This window comes from Carcharhinus amblyrhynchos, chromosome 19, assembly GCF_965287045.1.
Source record: "Carcharhinus amblyrhynchos chromosome 19, sCarAmb.v2.hapA, whole genome shotgun sequence".
Taxonomy (NCBI): Eukaryota; Metazoa; Chordata; class Chondrichthyes; order Carcharhiniformes; family Carcharhinidae; genus Carcharhinus; species Carcharhinus amblyrhynchos.
Window position 1 is genome coordinate 16,130,909 of NC_137342.1, and position 21,779 is coordinate 16,152,687.

Here is a 21,779-nt window from a genome sequence, read left to right on the forward strand (position 1 = left end):
GCCAAAGGGCCTGTTCCCGTGTTGTAATTTTCTTTGTTCTTTGTAAGTAATTCTTACTTAATCAAGAAAAACAACGTATCCTATATTACATTTAAGGTTTTGGATTACAAATACAAAGAGCACTGCTTTCAGATTGCAGCTTCAGAATGATATGAACTATGTTTCTTTAGAATGGGACAAAATAATTGAATATAAGTATGAAAGGAAATTCGCAAGGTTCAACTTTGGAGCTTTCATAAGAAAATAGTTTTCTAACTATTGCACCTGTCTCCTGTGATTGGCAGAATTTTAATTATTGGGCACCTCCATTCTTTATTTCCATTTCCTCATTCCATTTAGATAACTTAGAACCGATTGCCAGTATAAAATGCAGAGATCTCAGTATGTAGCAGCACTGTTTGGCATGACATCAAGTTCCAAGTTTAGCCTCGAGCTAATAGAATGAAGAACTCTGTATTAGCAGTGATCTGGGCTCTTGCACTCATTAAAGGTGAGAGTTTCTTCAATGATTTTGTATGTTTGCGCATTTTACTTGTTCCGAGGTATATTTATTGATATATATAGATTGCCTTAGTGACATTTCTGTTTTACGTCCCTTACCAATCTCAACCTCTGCAATTTAGGTCAGGCAGTTCCATTGCCTCTAACTCCCTTTCTTCTCCACCCTACCGGTCTCTCGAACTCCTGTATCTGCTGCAAGTCATACTTTTCAGTACGTTAAGCTCCTGTGATGACAAATGGGGGATGAGACTTGAATGTTGTCCCATGTTATGTTGTCTGCCAGTTCCAGGACCTCAGCCACCAGGGACTTGAGCACCTCATCCCAATAATTTTGTACTGGCTTTGTTTTGGAGGGAGGCATGGGAAATGTTTGCACCATGCTGGGTGACACAGTGACGCAGTGATTAGCGCTGCTGCCTCACAGTGCCAGGAACCTGGATTTGATTCCAACCTTGGGTGATTCTTCATTTGGAGTTTGCACATTCTCCCCGAGTCTGTACAAATGTCTTCCGGGTGCTCCGGTTTTCTCCCACAGTTCAAAGGTGTGCACGTTAGGTGGGCTGGCCATGCTAAATTGCCCCTTCATGCCAAAAAATGTGTAGGGAAATGTATGGGGTTACGTGGGGATATGTTCGGGGAAAGGGTCTGGGAAAAATACTCCATCAGACAGAGTCAGTGCAAACTGAATACTGCCTTTTGCACTGTAGCGATTCTATGATTCAAAATGTGCATTAACATAAAATTGGTAGTAAAATTCTCAGCCACAACAAATATTTTCAATTTCCTGGTTACACAGTCCACTGTGTATAGCAGCTGAAATACAATGCCACCAGTAAACTCACTATAGGCAGTGGGTACTTTGTGCACTTTGGTAGCAATGAATTTGCTATTTCACAGAATGAAATGTGGATTATTTGTGTCAGATAAGATGAATTGTGTTTATATTATGATGCAAAACAATTAAGTTTTCAAGTTCCAACAGTGTTTTCCTTTCCTAAATTGTGATTCAGATGTTCAAAATAACGCAAAACTAGTGTCAATTTTTTGATGGCTGTAAATGGAGTTTGGTAGCGGAAAATCTCATGGATTTTTATTAGCCAAGGATTTTTCTGAAAGACAATTTCTAAAATTTACTCTGATTTATTTTCTAACTGTAAGTTATGTCTTAGTGAGCAGAATGGAAGGCTGTAAATAAAATGCATTTGGTTTGAATGGACCTTTAGAAACAATATTGATGCCAAGCCTTTTATGCAGAAAGAACTCTAAAATCTCTTGCCAGTCAATAGAAAATTGAATTCACCATTTTGTTTCATCGGTTGAACAATGTTGTTGAACAGGAATGTCACCTAAAAGTGAATTATTAGTTTATACTTTCCGAGTAGAAGTTCTGCATTTTCTAATTTTTGTTTGTTTGCCAACATGGATTAGATTCAATTCTAACCCTTTGTGGACTTTCAAAGTACCAATGTTCTTCTGAAACTAATTGTTAGCAGTGGGTGGAATTTGCCTTAAAAAAAGTGTCATAATGGCGAGAATACGGGATCCATATGTGTCGGTCCATCAGGTGCGCTTTGCAAGCCAATGTTCGGGGAGTGTGCTAACCTAACCACTCAGCTTGGCTGCAGCATACAAGGGTGCCCCAATCTCATAGTGCACAGTGTAACAGACCCTTCAACTGTGACACCGGGGTCAGGAAAGTGGCAGGGGGTGGTGGTTCTCAAGAGTGGGGTAGGCGCAAGGGATTGTGAAAGCAAGGAGATAGGTGGGTGCCATTAGATCCAATTCTTGTAGGATCAGATTCCGACTAGTTCAGACTCTCCACTGGAAACAACAATTGGATCACTCTCCTGCCCTACGTCCAGGACTAGAATCTCTTTCCACAAAGCTCAGGAACTGGACTTTCCTCCGACCAAGGAATTGTATCCCTCCTAGGATTGGACCTAGCGGGGGATGAAGTCTCGGATATGTCCTAAGGATTGTAGTTACAGTAGTTTAGGGAGATGCATTTCACACCTTCTCATGTATTTAATGGACATATCTCTAATTATCATACACCAGCACTGGGACTAACATTGAATGAAGGATCAGACTTTTAACAAAGGAAACATTATGCAACAACAGCATCAGATTGGAGGCACTCCTTAAGGGAAATAATCCCTCTATATTATTCATTCTGCTATGGAACAAAATGAACGTAGAAGATATAATAGTCATCCAACACTTGGAGTTTCTTGATTGGTAATTTCACGTTCATTTAGTAATTCTTTTATGGGGATAAATCTAACAAGGTGACTAAATATCAATTTTTGTGAGAAGAAATCAAATTGTCACAATTTCAAATTGAGAATGAGGCACAAATCAATATGACTTTCAATAAAGAAAAATGTGGCAAATCTTCCGATAACTGGTGGGAGAAGCCATTACAAGGAACTCACGGATGCTTTTAAACCATAGGGTAGGATTCTCCAACCTTACCCGCAGCTGGGATTCTCCAGTCCTGCTGCTGTGAACAGAGATTTGACTGAGTGCCAAATTTTCCTTTCTTGCTGGCAGTGGCAACGGAATGTGAATTCTGGCTGCTATGTTCAGGTGTCCCTGAGAGACAGTAGGGGATTGGTTAGCTCATTAGGCTGTACGGCTGTTTCATGATGTGGATTGATGCCAACAGCACAGGTTCAATTCCTGTAATGGCTGATGTTGTCCATGAAGGCCCTGCCTTCTCAACCTTGCCCCTTGCCTGAGGTATAGTGACCCTCAGGTCAGTTGACCACCAGTCAGCTCTCCTTCAAAAAAGGATGGGCAGCCTATGATCCTCAGGGACTATGCCAACTTTCATGGTGTTTTAGGTTGACAAAACCTGACCCTTACCTTCTGTCTCTGGTCTTCCAAGGTGGTTTTCAGTATCTCAAATCAATCACGATGGGAGCTGAACCAGAGCTTATCCTCTTTTTTATGGTAAAATTAGATGGAATCTTTGCTGCAGATAACCAGATTTCTGGCCTGAGACTAAGGGCAATCTTCTGCTCCATTAAGCTTGTATTTGAAAGCTAAAAATGGTAAATGTAGAAAATAAAAAGAAAGGCTCAAATTACATTCGAAATGAGTTATTTTCCTTTGCTTCTTTCATTAAGAAAATGTGATCTTTTTCTTGACATCACAGGTCATGATGCTACTGACTGGACTGATCATGACTATTCAGAATCCACTTTTGGTAAGTTGACGTCGTAATGTAGTACAATCATTTCTATGGTATAGTAAATTCAACTGAACTAAAAGATTAGGTATAAAATATATTATTAATATTTAGAATAGCTAATGAGATGCTGTAATTACATTTTTAGAGTTTTTCTTTATTTAAATTGTCTGTTAGCATCTGTTCATAAAGCATAATTGAGCCTTAATTTGTTTCTTGAAAAACAAATGTTAAGGACCCAAGATCCTGATCTTAGCTCTCTTTCATTTATGGATTTGATTTACAATTTAAAATGCACACCTCTCTGTTTAAATACCTTCATAATCTTTACACATTTTTAAAAACCTCTGCAAACCACTCCAGCCCTTCGCCCTCCCCCAGATGTCTAGTTCTATTAGTGTTTGAAAGAGACTAAGGATCAACTGTACCAAACTGTTGAATACAACATTTTTGTTACCAGCATTATAGCTCTCCTGTTCCGATGCTTGGGATGCAATGAGGTACAAAGTGACCTTGGTGTACAAATTCATAGATCCCTGAAGGTGGCAGCAGAGGTACATAGGTTGGTGAAGAAGGCTTATGGAATGCTTACCTTCATTAGCCATAGGGGCAGGGAAGTCTTGGTACAACTTCAGATTCATCAGGACGTTGCCTAGGATGGAAAATTTCAATTATGAGGAGAGACTTTTTAGGCTGGGTTTGTTTCCCCGGAGCAGAGGAGGCTGAGGGGGAATCTGATAGAGGCATACAAAATTGTAAGAGGCGTAAATTGGGTAGATCGTAAGAATCTTTTCTCCTTAGCAGAGGTGTCTAAGACCAGAAGGCATACATAGGTTTAAGGTGAGGAGTAAGTGGTTTAGGGGGCATCTGAGGAAAATGTTATTCACCCAGAGGGTGGTAGAAATATGGAATGTGCTGCCTGAGAGGGTGATGGAGGCAGGTACCCTTGCAACATTTAAGAAACACCTGGACAACAATTTAAATCACGAAGACATAATAGGCTATAGGCCAAATGCTGGCAAAGAGGATTAACAGAGATTGGTATTTGATGGTCGGCATAGTCATGGTGGACCAAAGTGCCTGCTTCAGTGCTCATGACTCTATGGCATAAAACAGTGACAAGTAATTATAAAGCACTAATAAAATTATGTAATTTTATTAAAAAGAAAACTACACCAGTATATGCTTGGTTTGCTCCAAAGTACTGTGCAAACCCGACAGAGCAGAGAGTGAGGGGTGACGGGATGACACAATGACTGTAGTATAGAGAAAAGCAACATGAGAAGGAAGTGTGACACAGGATCCAGAATTAGCACTAAAATAAGCCCAGGCTGAGGAACATAAGGTAATGATAAACATTCTGTCTAACATAAACTGAGAACAATTTCCTTTCACAAAGAGATAAACCACCAATGTGAAAGGCTTTGATTTTTTTTATCTCAATTCCAACGTAATCAACCAAAATTTCTTCCAATGCCATTCGTCCTCTCTCTCTCGCAAATGATGTTTTGTTACAATGCTGTAAGTATGAGAATGTGAGTTGCAGAGCTTTTCAAAAAAATAACTCCAGGCAACAGGCGTTTGTGCATTTTGGATTTCAGGTAAGAGGTTACACTGCAGTGTAAAATGGTCACAGGTCCTATTATCAGACCTAGTTTTTAAAATTAAACTTGATTGTATAAGCATAGACATAAAATTATGACAATAAACCGTATGTTTGTCGTACATTTCCATAAATAATTAATTTGGTTATAAACCTCTATTTCTGCATTAGATCTGAACCAGGCTACTCTTACCCAAAACTTCAAGCGATCATTGGGTGATCCCTCTCAATCACTGGAAAATCACCGTGAGTATTGAACGTTGAATACGGTATAGAGATGTGACATGACATTGAAGTTATAAAAGGAATAATCCTTGAATATTATAACATAGGAGGTTGTCCTTTTTTTTCAGATACCTGCAACACGTGGGGAGCTGGAGGATTCAAGAATTTTGACAATGAAATTTTCCATTTTGCATCAAGCTGTACTTTTATCATGAGCAGGCTTTGCAATGGCCGGCTTGATGATTATATGGTGCGCATCCAGAGAGGTTCAGATGGAAATCTTGATCACATATTCATCAAAATTGAAACCACCCGTATTGTGTTGACGAATGGGACAGTTCAGGTTAAAGAACAGATGTAAGTTAAACGCAGCAGGATTGCTTTTGGCATTCATTACGAGTCTGAGAGAACCGCTGGAAACCTCTGCCCTCACACCCAGCTAGGATTCTCCAGTCCCTTTGCAATTAACAGAGTTTTGGCTGACTGCCAAGTTCTCCATTCTTGCTGGCAGCGGAGATGGGGCAAATAAAAAAAATCAGAGAATCTGCCTAACTATTGTTTCATAATCTCAGCTCACCCTTTCCTAGCACCTAACATGTTAATAATATATTTGGCATTTAACTTCAAAATGATTCTAATGCTGCAGCAAGAAAGTGGGAAATCTTTCCAAAATAGGGATGTATCTTCTGTCAGAAGATGGATTGATTTGTTTGTGGACTCTTTTAAAATTGTAAAAACATGTTGCTATAAAGTGGGGTAACATTGGGATCACTACTTAACACAATATTACAAAATACTACTTTCTTTTAAATTGTGTTAAGCTGTAGAATATTAAAACAGAGATAACATAGAACATAGAACAGTACAGCACAGTTCATGCCTTTCGGCCCCTGATGTTGTGCCGAGCTATATCCAAACCCAAGATCAAGCTATCCCACTCCCTATAATTCTGGTGTGCTCCATGTGCCTATCAAATAGCCGCTTGAAAGTTCCTAAAGTGTCCGACTCCACAATCACAGCAGGCAGTGCATTCCACACCCCAACCACTCTCTGAGTGAAGAATCTACCTCGGACATCCCTCCTATATCTCCCACCATGAATCTTATAGTAATGCCCTCTAGTAACAGCTACATCCACCCGAGGAAATAGTCTCTGCACGTCCACTCTATCAATCCCTCTCATCATCTTATAAACATCTATTAAAGAGAAAAGCCCCAGCTCCCTCAACCTTTCCTCATAAGACCTACCCTCCAAACCAAGTAGCATTCTAGTAAATCTCCTCTGCACTCTCTCCTTCCACCTCCTTCTTATAGTGAGGTGACCAGAACTGCAAACGATATTCCAAATGTGGTCTCACCAAGGTCCTGTATAGTTGCAGCATAACCCCACGCCTCTTAAACTCAAACCCCCGTTAATTAATGCTAACACCCTATAAGCCTTCTTCATGGCTCTATCCACTCGAGTGGCAACCTTCAGAGATCTGTGGATGTGAACCCCAAGATCTCTCTGTTCCTCCATGGATTACCAATTTACTTGCATATTTCATGTGGACATTGACTTGTTGTCTATTATACCATAGAATAGCTGAGGTGCTAAAGGCTAAATAGATTAGGAAGTATTTCCCTGCTAAATTATGATTAAAAATTTAAGAGGAAGACACAAATAAGAATAGCCAAAATACAGTACCATTATGTAATTTCTCAGCATCAGTCATGATCTAATTATGTTTTTGTTCCCCTGGGACTATTTACATTAGCTTTCAACCATATATTCTGAAATTTTTGAAGCTTGCTAGAATATTGACATTCTCTGTATTAGCAGGAACTTCTTTTTTAAAAGCTTGCCTTTCTTTCCTGAAAATCAGGTACTAACATGTTACATTTCTTCAGCTTTGGTGCTCTGAAAATTAAATGAGTCTGGAACTTTTTGACAGGGAGAGCTGAACCTCTTTCACCAAATTTATGTTCCCTATAATACGAGGCTTCCCTTCTACCATATTTTTCTTGCATTATTTTGCACCTCTATACCTTCTAATAAATGTACTGAAGTTTGATAATACACACAAACCACTGTTCATTTGACCACTATCTAATTCTATTAATTGCGTGTCTTTTCCCTCTTACATCATCAGATTATCTGAAGATCCCATTTTTATTCATTCTGGATTAATTTATGCAACACAAAATGATTTTACTCAAGTATGGGATATGAGGAAAAGAAAAGGGGTTTTGTTCTGAAAATGTGTTTTATTTAAGTAACTGAAGTATGTAGATAGATTACAATGGCCAGAACTTTCCTGCTGTTCACTCTGGCAGGATCTTCTAGTCCTGCCAGTGGTGTACCGCCACCACAGGTTTCCTGGCGGTGTGGGATGGATTCAATGGGAAATCCCAATGACAGCGGCGGGACCAGAAGATCCTGCCATTGGCTAACGGTAGGCCACCCCCCCACCGCTGAGAAACACATCGCAGGGAGGCCGAAGAATCTTACGCAATGTATTTAACTTAACGTCAGAAAAGCTCATTCGTTATGCTGGCATATACCCTAGAAAAGCCTTTGACACCCGTAAAGTGATGTCCATGAACTATCTGAGGAATTGTGGCAGACAATAGAGGAAAAGGCAGGAAAAGGAATTGGTCAATGGGATTTAATGGCTGGAAGTGTGAGGTTAAAAAAGGCAGCGATTGAGTCATTTGGCAGATGTAGTACAGTAGAAGGAAGATTTGAGGGTATAAGAATGTGCCTTTAGTAACTTCTGAGTTAAATCAGGCCCACAGTATTTTTTTAACTTTCAGTTATGTGAAAAATAAAAATGGATTTTTGTTTCATTGAGCTTCTCTGATCTTTACACAGTTTTGTTGTGTCTTACTTTTTCCATTAGTTAACTCAAAACTAAAAGAGTAACGTGAAAAACATAACACATTTTACATATAATAATCCTTACCTGCATTTTTCAAATGCACTTCAATAGTTACTATGATCTTGAATTTCATAATGATGTATACAATGATGTATACAAACACACACACAGACACGCAAACATTCTTATACCCTTCCTTCTACTGTACTACAACTGCCAAATGACTCAATCGCTGCCTTTTTTAACTTCACACTTCCAGCCATTAAATCGCATTGACCAATCTTTTTTCCTGCCTTTTCCTCTATTTTCTGGTTGTAAAGAATGGGTGAGTGGTGATAGTACATATTAGTCATTTTTTTCACTGGTGACTTTAGTCAGGGCAGCCACAGTCCTTCAGATTTGTTTTTAGTTGTAGGCTTATTTACCTTAGTGATGTGGGTACTTGCCTCTCTACATGTTCTCATCACAGCCCTCTGAAATGGACTAGCAAGCCACTCAGTTCAAGGGCAATTAGGGGTAAGCAATAAATGCTGGCCCAGCCAACAAATTCGACATCCGATGAAGGAATAAAAAGACAGTTGTTATGTTCCATGTAACCAGGATGTGGGGGTCACTAACAAGATATGTTAATATAGTAAAGCTGTTCTGTGCTTTTATACAACATTGTAGCTTGCTAAGTAAGTCCTTCAGGTAGTTAGGATTTCCCTTGGGTTTTCTGAACCCTGCCATAAGTGAGTCAGAAATTCACACTGTGTGAGAAATAGTCATTGATTTTTTTCCAGGGTTGACCAATTGATGGCAGAAGGGTGGGTTTGTGATCCAGTAAAGGAACGTAGGCAGACTCTTGAAGTTGGGGGACAAGTAAAAGGGTTGGGGAGGCGGGTCGCGGTGGTGGTTGCTCCAGCACCCATGTGGGCATGGATGTCTTCTATGCCTGTCTAGAGCACTGACCCCTGGTCCGCTGCCAGCAGACTCTCTCGACCCCTAAACTAAACCATGTGCTTGCTGAGACCTGGCAAGTGCCTGTAAAATCACAATTGGCCTCCTTTACTTGGCTTCAAGTAGACTCCACAGAGTTGCATCAGCTACCTGCCATGGGCTACTTACAGTCCCTGTCTGTCTCCAGCGTGGGCAGCTCAAAATCCTATCCTTAGAGTCATCCATACTATTACAGGGGACTTGAATCACTTCCCAGCCTGAGTGGATAGGACCACCAGACCACTTTTATTTAAATCACATACAAATTTTCAAAAACTGCTATGTGGGACTTGTGATTGTGTTTCACTGGATTACAAGACAGAGGTGAGAAGGAATCTCTTCGCTCAGAGGGCCTTTAATATTTGGAATTCTCTCACCCTGCAAGAAACTGATTCTGAATCACATACTTCAGTCTGATTTAGATAGTCTCTTGGTTGACAAGGCAGGCAAGGGATGTGAGACTAGTAGCAAAGTGGAATTAAGGCCATATCAGATCAGCCATGACATTTTGAGTTGCAGGGTAGGCTTGAGGAGGCTGAATGGCCTACTCTACTCCTACCTCCTAAAGCCTTCTGGTCTAATAGTCTGGTGAGAAAACTGCTGCCTTACCAGACACAGAAAGAAGAGATAATAAATGAATATGGATCAAAAGTAACATTTTGCAAAATGTTTCGCAGTCACATTTTTCCACTTAATCCCCATTTTACTATTATAGAAGAAATTTGCCATATGCTGACAAGGTGGTCAATATTTGGAGAAATGGACAAAACATCAAGATTGCAAACAAGAAGCATTCTATATCCTTGTTCTGGAATGAAAAAGATGCACTGATGGTAAGATAGTTTTTAAATGTTGTATTCAGTTTCATTTTTTCTCTTCTTCACTTTACGAATGAAGTATGTATGATGAGGCTTTTTATGAATGTGTTCTCAAGATGTAAAGCTCATGCATGTAGGTGAAATCATGTTTCTTAGAATTAGCTCTGCGCATCATCAAAGAAACATTAATTTTTTGGAGTTTTTGCTGTTTTAATATTTCACCCTTTGCAAATTAATTTTTCTCATATCTGAGCTCAACATGTAACCATCAAGTGATGTCTGTATGCTTCTTCAGCTCAGATAAAATAATTGATAATCATCTCAATTATTACACTTCTATAGGTAAAACTAAATGATTATTTGATGAAATGAACAATAAGAGAGTTCTGATTGCAGAGAAGGTGATCCTTTCCCTCTATAGATGTCTTCTTAGGATTAACATTGAGATTTGTTTTGAATAACAACAATAGCGGTTTTAGAAATTGCTCAGTGTGATCCAATTTTCATTCCTGAGAGAGAGGCATGAGTGAATGCTAATAAGAGTTCAACCAACATTGCCCAGAAATAGTTCAGAGGAAACCATAGAGGTTGCCAGGTGCATAGACAGGTTGTCCAAAAGGCTGGTCTTGGTGATCTGGGACCTCGCCCCAGCTATATATAAAAAAAAATCAACAGTCCTCACCCTTGCCACACCTCCCCCATGACCTATTGATGCCAATCCAAAGCTATCTTGTTCCCCGTAGCACCTCATGCTCAACATGTTAACCTAAGATTCTCTACTTACCCAATACTCCTCATATCCTCATGGCAACCTATACCCCTTGACCCACTTCCATGGTTTATTTATGAAAACCCATTCACAACATTTGCATTCCTTCAACTATATAATCCCTTACAAAAAAAAAGCATTTTTATTAAAGTGCTTAATCTCAGATAAAACACATAGTTATATTTATAGTCCCATATCAGACTTTATAACTACTTGGAGCCGTTAATCACTGATTGTGAGATCAGTCATACAACGCAAAATATATAATGATAGTTCTCAGGCTGATGCAACCAAAATCAAATGGCAAGGATGTTTTTTTTTCAAAAGCCAAATGATTTAAATATCTTCTAGCATGAGAGTGCAATAGGATTTAATTGTCTCGACAGATCGACAGTTCTACTATATTTATCCACATTTTATGCACATTTATGTTTACTTTGCATAATTTCAGTGAATTTGACATTGTCCAAAGAGCATAATCTCTGCCAAAATTGTCCCTGGATCTATCCAAAAGGATATCCTACCTATCCAAATAACATTAGACTTTCTCTTGAAAAGTACAATGAAGCGAAAGCTTCCACATACCCTATCCCCCCTCAGTGAAAATGGGGGGTGCTGGGTTTAGGGATTGGGTTTCCGGAATTTGTTCTCCAGCATCATTTTGGCTACGCTGGAGGCCCTCTCCATTTTTCTGAAAATTCAGAATCCATTATCTATCATCAAAACCACTGTCTGTTTAATTTGGGCTTATTTTTCACCATTTACAGGCCAACTACTATTCTGATGCTTCAACTAGGCCCAGTCATTTCCATTGTCCTGAAGTACATTTGTAATAATGACCACTGCCAATTCGCTCTGATTTGCCCTGAACACTTCATGCTTACTAATTGGGCAATGGAAAGCTGTGCAAATGGCCAAAAAAGAGTACATTTAATATTTAATTGTTAATGATCCAGCTTGAGAGCGACATTGTTCGAAAAAAACTTTCAATAGTCAAATGAGGTAAATATTTCTTCTTTTATTTTAAATACTGCATCTATTTTCTTTTTCAGCTAAAACTTCACCCTAGATACAGTGGACATGTTTGTGGGCTTTGTGGAAATTTTGAAAAGAAAGGGAAGAAGCGTAATAGAATAAAAGAAGGTAAGAGTGAGCACTCAGTTTTTAAGTAAACACCAATTTTCCTACTTGTCTAACCGTTTTTCTCAATGTCACTATTTTTCACAATAAAGGAAATCTTGACACAAATGAAATCCACACAGAATTTTAACTCTGCTCCCTTCTGTGTTTGATATGTGTTTCCTTATTTCATATTACAATTCTATGATGAGATATGGGGCAGAACATTTCAGCCCACATCTTGCATGTTAAAGGTGGAGGGTTGGGGGTGGGGGTGAAGGAGAGGCAAGCGGGGATGGTGGGGGGTTGTTGTGGGGTAAGGGGTAGGTCTTTTTGAGGCTGCGCTGCCGGCAGTAACTTATGTTTTCAAAAGGTGCCTTGATTTAAAAAGTCAGAAAAATAGAAACAACACCCTGATACGCAGAACCACCCCACCTCATGCAATCTCCCTCCCCCCCAACACTCACTACAGAATTCCCTCCACTCCCCCCCCTCCCCCCCACCATGGGGTCCCTTCAACACAATAAAGTGCTCCTCACTTGCATTGCAATTACCCCCCTGCGCAGAATGCAGCCACTACCTAACTCCCTCCCCACCCCCACAATGGGCAGTGCCAGGGAATGGTGCCAGGGTGCTGTCATGGCATGTCCCTGTCCCCCTTTGGGACTGTAACTCACCTGTGGACCTCCAATGAGTTCCTGTCACTGAGTGCACACAGTAGGAGATCCGTACAGGATTCGTACAGGCATGAATGGAGAGTTTAATGTGGGGTGGCTATCATGTGTAAAGGCCTGATAAAGATACTTAAATATATTCAAATTGGGATCCTGGTGTTCAACGTCAGGATACCTAATACATCATTGGTGGGGACAGCAGAGACAATCATGACAGAAATCTTGCTGGCATTTAAAGCTTTCGCTCTGAAGTTAAATCATCGATAGTTAGATATTAAATGTATTCCTTCTTGGCCATTTGGACAGCTTTCCATTGCCGGTGAGTATGAGCTGTTCAGGACAAACTAATAAAATCACAGAAAATTGGAACTCCTGCCGGATTGTCCACCCTGCCAATGTTCAACCACCACCACTCACATCGCATCCCCCCCCCCCCCCCAACCAACCAACCAACAACAGAAGGCACGGTGGCACATTGGTTAGCACTGCTGCCTCACAGCGTCAGGGACCTGGGTTCAATTCCCGGCTTGGGTGGAATTCGCTCATTCACCCCGAGTCTTTGTGGGTTTCCTCCCACAGTCTGAAAGATGTGCTGCTTGGGTGCATTGACCCAAACAGGCGCTGGAATGTGATGACAAGGGGAGTTTCACAGTAACTTCATTACAGTGTTAATGTGAGCCTTACTTGTGAATAAATAAATAATAAACTTCAAACTTTAAGAACCACCACCAAACCTCCCCCCCCTCCACCCCAGCTCATGACAACCAACGCGCTCCCTATGTCATTTCCTTTTTTAAGACCCTAGGAAATAGACCATTAGTTAGAAATGCCAATCTTTAGTTCTAATAGCTTTCTAGTGTCTTTTCTCTCATGATTGTGATTGTTTTAAGTTCCTAACCCTCTTTTACTTCTTGATTTTCCAGTATTTTTGGCACGCTTCTTGAGTTTCAGCACTTCTAAAATCTGTGTGTTGTTTGTTGTTGTTTTCTTGGACTTAAACTCTACTTCTGTTTTCAAACAATTCAAGTCCACTGAGGGATGTGCTACATAAATGATATTAAATAGTCCCAGATGACCACTGGCTGCTCTCCCCTTTGCAGGGGAAGAGCTAACTTGTGATGATTTAACCTGAGGGTCACCGCCCCTCAGGTAAGGTGCATGGTTTTGAAGATGAGCTTTTGTGAATAATAATCAGATTGCAAAACCAAAATGTGTCACTTTCTCCTTCTTTGTTCCAGTGGATGTCATCTCAATCCGTGAATACTCAACTGCACCTGGTAACTGTCCTATCAAAGTACATGGAGACATAAGTTGTGCAGAAGGGAAATCTGTAAGTTATTTATTTCTAGGGAGTTCTGCATTATTGCAGATACAACTCACTTTAGTACAACTTGAATCTGACCTGTGTTCTAGTAAAAAAAAGAGGTGTACTGAGCCAATGATACGAAACATTGAGCTATGAATAACAAATAAACACCGTCCTAGAGATGAAATAATGAGATTATTCTAATATAAGAATGTAAAAAAAAGGAGCAGCTGGATGCCATTTTGTCCCTTAAGTCTCCTATGCTATTCAATTCCATGGCACAGCGGCACTGTGGTTAGGACTACTGCATCATAGTGCCAGCAACTGGGGGTCGATTCTGGGCTTGGGTAACTGTCAGTGCGGAGTCTGCACATTCTCCTCATGTCTGCACAGATTTCCTCCCACAGTCTGAAAGACATGCTGGTTGGGTACATTGGTCATGCTAAATTCTCTCTTAGTGTACCCGAAAGGACTCTGGAGCGTGGCAACTAGGGGATTTTCACAGTAACTTCATTGCAGTGTTAATGTAAGCCTACTTGTGACTAATAAATACATTTTGCAACATATGTGTACATTTGTGAAACTAAGTGAAAGGAAAGGAATAATGTATCATAATCAAACTTGTCATTTTTTTTTCTTGTTAAAACTATTTGTGGTCTTGTGACTCTATTCCTCCATGTTTTCCTTAAAAAAAAGTAAAAATTAGGATCTTTTGAACTGGGGTTCCATTCTGGGATCTACTGGCCTAGTTATAATATCAACTGGGGCCCTAACACTGCTCTTGAAGATGTGCAACAGAGGGTCATTAGATTGATTCTTGTGATGAGAGATTGACTTGCATGACATGATCTTACATTATTTGCAGTTTAGATAGGGAGAGGTGATCTCATTTGAATGTACAAAATTCTTAAAGGGCTTCACAGGGTAAATGCTGAGAGGCTGTTGCCATCCAAAATTGGAGACTCAGTCCACATAAGGAACTTTGTTTGGTTCAAGGGACAATTAGGAATGGGCAATAAGTGCTGGCCCAGCCAGTGACACCCACATCCCATGAATGAATAGAAAACAAATGAATAGAAAAATTTGCAAACCCCAGTAAAAAGTTAGTGATTATGGCACCAGTGTTATGATCTGAGATGGTCCACCTTTCAACTCCATGACCTATATACAGCAAGAGCATCAGACATGGGGGAGTACCACCACTTGGACTTTGCCACGCACTTGGATGTTATAAGACACGGGCTCTGTTTTTCCCATTATGATTCCAGGGAGCCAACTGAGACCATCCCTGAAGTTCCTCCCTCACTTTGAAGGCATTATTAACAATACAATTTGAACCTAAAATCAATAGGGGTGTAAAGTTGCTGGTATTAGAGGCGACCCATTGCACATAGGATATTGATATATATATATATATATATATATACTGTCTTTATGTGGAAGTATTTTAGGGTGTTGTCATATATCTATTAGGCGAGATCTGAGTCATTTTCTCCACGTTCTCCTTCCATAAACAGTCTCCAAGATCTAATCATGAATACTAGTACTTTTAACTCCTTTAGGAAAACTCCTTTGGCAATGCAAAAGATTTTTGAATTTAATCAGAGATCTTCAATTGTAGTAGATTTTACAGATTGAAGACTCAGAAGTAGACTTGTATATCTATAATATTTCACCATTGTGTTTCATTTCATCAGAGATGTCTCAGCATCATCTCAAGACATTTCTTGAGTTGCGTGGACTTTGGACTGTATTTCACAATGTGCAAAAAGGAAGTCTGTTCTTCTCCAAGGAATGATCAGAGCCATTGTCCCGCTTTAACAGAAGCTGCACGTCAATGTGGGGCAGAAATTGTTGGATCCGGTTGGAGGGATACTGCAAAATGTGGTAACTTTTCCTGCATATTTAGAAAGACTCATTAATAATTTCATTCTGAAATCGAAGAATATCTATATAAAAGCAAAATACTGCTGATAGTGGAAATCTGAATTTCCGAACAGTCTTTACCAAAAAGCTGCAAAGTCTGTCCGTCCAAAGACACGGACTCTGTTTTTCCCATTGTGATCCCAGGGAGCCAACTGAGACCATCCCTGAAGTTCCTCCCTCACTTTGAAGGCATGATTAACAATACAATTTGAACCTAAAATCAATAGGGGTGTAAAAGTTGCTGATATTAGAGGTGACCTATTGCACATAGGATATTGATACATATATATATTTAGTGTCCTTATGTGTTGTTATCTATTAGGTGAGATCTGAGTCATGTCCTTCTATAAACAGTCTCCAAGATCTAATGGCCTAGATTTTATTCCTAGCTGGGATGATTCAGAAGCCCTTTAAAAATCACAAAAGTAAGCCAATTCCAGTTTTCCCTGATCCCATTCCCAGCTTTCCAGTCACAAGCCTAGAACCTGGCATTCCTGACAGTGCTGACTTAATTATGGGGATGAGCCCGTTGTTGTCCGTCACAATTTTCATGGAGTTGGGACTTGTCATGGTTGATAGCATCTCAGGGAATTGTGAATCCTGGGATGCATGGGGAAATAATTCAAAAGGCAAGTTCAAAAGGCCAAGCTCTCTTGGCAAATCATGGCACTTCCACACCCATTGTTGCACTTTACACTGTAGAGAACCAATGAATCCTATGGTCACATGGGAAATGTGAAAAAGAGCTTAAAAACAGTTATTCAATCATTCTTTTCATTAGGATAAAAATGTTTTATTACTACAGGACAGTGAAAGTGTCAATCATCCAGACTCTTTGAAGTATCAATAGCAGAAACTGCAAGCACTTGAAATCTAGTAACCTTGTACAAATAAACATTGACAAAAGAGATCAGTGACTTAAAAATGTCAATCAAACAGATTTTCCCTGGGGCTCAAGTATTTCAATAGAGTGCTGAATTTCTGAACACTGAGGCAAGCCTCATTATGCATTCCTGGCTGAGAGCTCAGAGATCTCAGACTCAGTTGAAACATTGGAACCCTAGTGAAAACCCTGATCTCAGTTGGAACTTGACTCTTTATGTAACATTAAGAGGTTTCAAATGTTTGCAGCTTCTGTTAAAGGGTCTGGATGTTTGACACATTTATTACCTTGTAAAATGAATGTGGAAAATAATGAATGAATGACTTTCTTAAAAACCGTTTTTGATTAGAAATCCTATTGATTCTCTTCAGTCAATAGACATGGAAATGCCTTGGCCTGGCATAGGGAATATGGGCAATGGTGTTGGAGGGGTGGAATAGAATCATAGAATCCCTACAGTACAGAAGGAGGCCATTCAGCCTATCAAGTCTGCACTGACCACAATCCCACCCAGGCCCTACTTTTGTAACCCCATACATATTTACCCTGCTCATCCCCTGACACTAGGGTCAATTTAGGATGGCGATTCAACCTAACCTGCACATCTTTGGACCCTGGGGGGAAACCAGAGGACCTGAAGGAAACCCATGCAGACACATGGAGAATATGCAAACTCCACACAGACCGTGACCCGAGGCCGGAATTGAACCCAGGTCCCTGGTGCTGTGACACAAGAGTGTTCACCGCTGTGCCACAGGGCTGGACATGTGGTGGCATGAGGGGCCATAGGGGTGAGTGGACAGGCATAGCCTGACATAAGGGGCATGAATGGGGCATGTGGAATTTGTGGGGAGTGAGGAATTAGAGCTAAGGAGCCTTACTATTTTCATTATAACGTGGCTAAAGTCCACAGCACTAATGCAGGCACCTGGTGGCTCCTGTTGTTGCCTCCAACCTTTTTCCCGTGTTGGCTGGCCTGACTGCAGCCTGCACCCCACTCCCAAACCTCACCATCCGTGAAAATTCCTTCTCTGAGGATACCTTCTGATGAAGTGTCCATGGGAAGCCAGATATCCATTCTCCCAACAAGACGTTATCCGAGTTTGGTGTTAAAAATCCATCCAGACCAATATTTCAGGTCAATGTTTCATCAGAACACCTCCTGATGGAAAGTCATCACCCTGAAATTTTAGATCTTCACCTGCAATGACATTCGTGCATTTGTATTCATGATAACACAAAACATGAAACACATGATTTCTCCTTTCCAGAAAACCCTAGTTGTCCTGAAAATCAGATTTATAAGGAATGTGGTTCAGAAGTTATTTCAACATGTACTGATCCCAAACCTCAACAGAAGGCAGATGTTTGTGTGGATGCTTGCGAATGTCCAGCAGGTAACAATATTGCTTTGACTGAAACAGATTTATTACATTGCATTTTATGGGTCTGATTATACGGATTAAACTCACCTCCTGCTTCTTCATCAGGTGAATCAGGACAGTGTGAGTGAAAAGGGGGATAATCACAGGTTAAAGAGGTGTGAATAGTCTCAAGCCAGGACAGTTCTTAGGAATATCACTCATCTGATGAAGGAGCAGCGCTCTGAAAGCTCGTGATTCCAAATAAATCTGTTGGACTTTAACCTGATGTTGTGAGGCTTCTTACTGTGCCCACCCCAGTCCAACACCAGCATCTCCACATCATGTATTGTACATGGGCAATTGAGATAAATTTTAAATTTTCAGACCTGGTTTGGAAGTTGAGGAATAATGGTACCAATTTGAGACACTAGATGGATAATAGCTCTACTTTTATTTTAACTGGGATGAAGTCCCACAGTGCTGGGACTGATCTTTGAATTGACCTAGCTCTGAACCCAAGAGCCCTCTTTCCCAGGAATTCAGCCCATATCCACTAGCCAGCAATGACAATCCCATCTTTGTGAGCTCTTTCTTGAGTTGGGTGAGAGTTTACCTGACTTCTGCCACCCTGTTTGGTTATAAAATTCCTGCACTATGCCATAACAAGATCTTCAGTGCCGCAATTAATTTTGTCTTAGTTGGATTTCAATGCACTTAGATATGTGTTTTTCTTCAGGCACCGTTCTTGATAACATACGAGGCACCAACAAGTGCATCAGGAAAACAAGTTGCCCTTGTGTATACAGTGGAAAGATTTACAATGTCGGAGACAAAAGAAACACTTCCTGCCAGGCTTGGTAAAACCTCCTAATTCATCTCATATCGAAACAGTCACCAACCATATTGTCAACTAATTCACTAACAACATTTGCCTCTTCTGTCTTAGTGTTTGTAAGAGTGGACTATGGGAGTGCTCTCATCTTAGCTGCCCCAGAAGGTGTAAAATAGAAGAAGGAACACACATCACTACATTTGATGGGAAATATTATAATTTGAGAGGAAATTGCAAATACATTGCAGTTGCTGTACGTGAGATATTTTGCGATATTATGATCTCTATGATATCCATCCTTGTTGCCAGGATTTTGAGTTTCAAATATTAAAATCAAAATTTTTAAATCCCACAGGGAGAATTCTGGCGGATAGAAATTGAGATGCACATATGTCAAATTGCAGTTAGACAGATCTGTCTGCGACGTGTTACATATATTCAGAACAAAGTAAGCACTTTTGATTTTTTTTACTGCATGTCTATTCATTTAAATTACGCCATAAAAATTTACATTTTTCTTCGTAGACCACGTATGAATTCAACAAGAATGGCAACATTTATTCTGGCGGAGAAGAAATTAAACTTCCTTATAAACAGGGTAAAATTATAATTGAAAAAAAATTAATTTCTCCTTTTAAATAAAAAGCTAGTATTGTTCAAATTTAAATGAAGCTGAAACCAGAAGAGAAAAGGCTGGAAAATCTCAACAAGTCTGGCAGCACCTCTAAGGAGAGAAAAGAGCCGATGTTTTGAGTCTCAATGACCCTTTGTCAAAGTCATCTGGACTCAAAACATCAGCTCTTTCCTCTTCTTACAGATGCTGTCAGACCTGCTGAGATTTTCCAGCATTTTTTCTTTTGGCTTCAGTTTCCAGCATCCGTGGTAATTTGCCTTTATTAAATAAAAGTGTGTTATTTTTTAATTTCACAGATGGAGTAATAATATTTCAACAGTCTTCACAGTTCATTCAATTTGCAACAACGTTTGGACTAAAAATGCAAGTGCAAATATCTTCCACAATGCAGCTGTACATTTCAATGCCAGAAAACAAGAAAGGATCTGTAAAAGGTATTGCTAAACAGTTGCTTATGGACTGCTGGGTGTGGGGGTGGAATTCATGGGGCAGGTGGGTGGGGTGCCCCAGTTATGGAGGCTTTTCAAGCAGTCACTCAGATCACTTACATCCAGGAGGATGGTGTGACGGCACGGACCTTTGCAGGCCACCGATTCCTCACTTCTGATGAAGCTGCTGAATTTACTAATGGTCAGAATGCACGAATGACAACTGTTAACATTTATAACCTGCAACCTCGCCACTGCAATTAAAGCCGGAAGCCGTGCCTTTGGAGTGGATTGGCTGTCCACTCAACCTCTGCTCTCACTAAAGGCCAGAAATGGTTAAGTTGGAGATGGATTTGTATCTGGAAACAGGCATAAGGCAAAAGCAAATGTTAAAACGATGTTACAATTTCGGCAGGATTTTATGGCCTCGTTTGACCCAAGACTGGAAAATCCTGCCTGAGGTCAATGGATATTTCTGTTGTCCAACCCTTGCCCATTCTGAATCCATGGCTGGCAGGGCGGTAGAATTCCACCATTTGTTTATTATTGTTTGAGGAATATTCCTTGAAGCTGTTTCAAGAAATAAAGCATTGAATATCTGGCTCTGTTAGAACAGCTAGTCAACCAAATCAGATCATTACATTTTTATGACGTGCCGCAACTGTTTATTTTTCAGGTTTATGTGGAAACTTTAATGACAATGCCGCAGATGACTTCATGTCTTCACAGAACATAGTGGAAGAATCTGTTGTCAATTTTGCTCAATCGTGGCAATTGGATTCAAACTGCAAACCTCCTGAAACAGTAACCCCCAGTTGTATTAGTTCAGAGAAAGGTAATGCTCTGTCTTCTGCACCCCTCATATAGGAAGTCAGGTGCTGCAAAGCTCCATGTTTTCTTGTGCCGGCATCTTGGGCTTTTTCTCCCTTTTTACTTGCTCCACCTTTTCCCTTTTCAGACTTGACAAAAGTGTCAGTGAAATCAAGTTTCTCTGAGCCTTTCCCATGTCTGTAAGGATTTTAGTGATCTTATGCTACCTTTTTCCCTGTAACAGTCTATCATGTAAGGTTTCACTGCCCTCTAATTTTTCATTATCGCTCTCCGCACCTGTTGGGAACTGTGTTTGAAGCTACGTATAATTATGATAATGATTTATGATCATGACAAAGCTCATTCTAGACCCTAAAGTCAAACGTTTTAGAAAAACATGTGAAGAATGAGACAGAATGGCACATTGCTTTGTTGGATTGTGTCATGTCAGACCTGGCCTGTGAGCTTAACTAAAGAGAAGATGTGTACCATAGCAGTCAGAGGCCTTGTGATAAGCAAGACATCCAAGGTTTTATTGCATTATAGCTAGAGAAGTGGACCTTGCAGCGTAGAAGGTGGATAGTTTAGAGCACACATTGCTCCGGGTGATAGATATACTGCAGTTGGTGTTCTGGCATAGATGAGGAGTGGTGCCCAAGTCTTCTGCTTAACAACATTGACATCTTTTGCTCAGCAGCCATTCAGATATTTACCCCCAACAATTGTGCACTGAAACTGGCCAGCTGAATTTTTATTTCTTTTCACTTCAGCATTTACACTGTACAGTTAAAATTGTTTTCTCACAAAACAAACACTTGAAAGCAATCCATTTGAAAATTGCTGTGACCATTTCAAT

At 40.2% G+C, this 21,779-nt stretch overlaps 1 protein-coding gene across 1 annotated transcript in view; it reads left to right on the forward strand.

Moving 5' to 3' along the window:
* Positions 1-382: 382 nt before the first annotated feature.
* The window catches only part of LOC145355596 (uncharacterized), a 59,191-nt gene continuing 37,794 nt past the window's right edge, over positions 383-21,779 (forward strand). Inside the window, exons 1-15 of the mRNA XM_080207846.1 lie at positions 383-490; positions 3,662-3,712; positions 5,469-5,543; positions 5,651-5,879; positions 10,076-10,193; positions 12,000-12,090; positions 13,979-14,070; positions 15,744-15,933; positions 18,127-18,252; positions 18,956-19,076; positions 19,166-19,304; positions 19,407-19,499; positions 19,577-19,649; positions 19,982-20,119; positions 20,790-20,948. Coding sequence (XP_080063972.1) covers positions 442-490; positions 3,662-3,712; positions 5,469-5,543; positions 5,651-5,879; positions 10,076-10,193; positions 12,000-12,090; positions 13,979-14,070; positions 15,744-15,933; positions 18,127-18,252; positions 18,956-19,076; positions 19,166-19,304; positions 19,407-19,499; positions 19,577-19,649; positions 19,982-20,119; positions 20,790-20,948 — 1,744 coding nt within the window. The 5' untranslated portion in view covers positions 383-441. The remainder of the gene's footprint in view (positions 491-3,661; positions 3,713-5,468; positions 5,544-5,650; positions 5,880-10,075; positions 10,194-11,999; positions 12,091-13,978; positions 14,071-15,743; positions 15,934-18,126; positions 18,253-18,955; positions 19,077-19,165; positions 19,305-19,406; positions 19,500-19,576; positions 19,650-19,981; positions 20,120-20,789; positions 20,949-21,779) is intronic.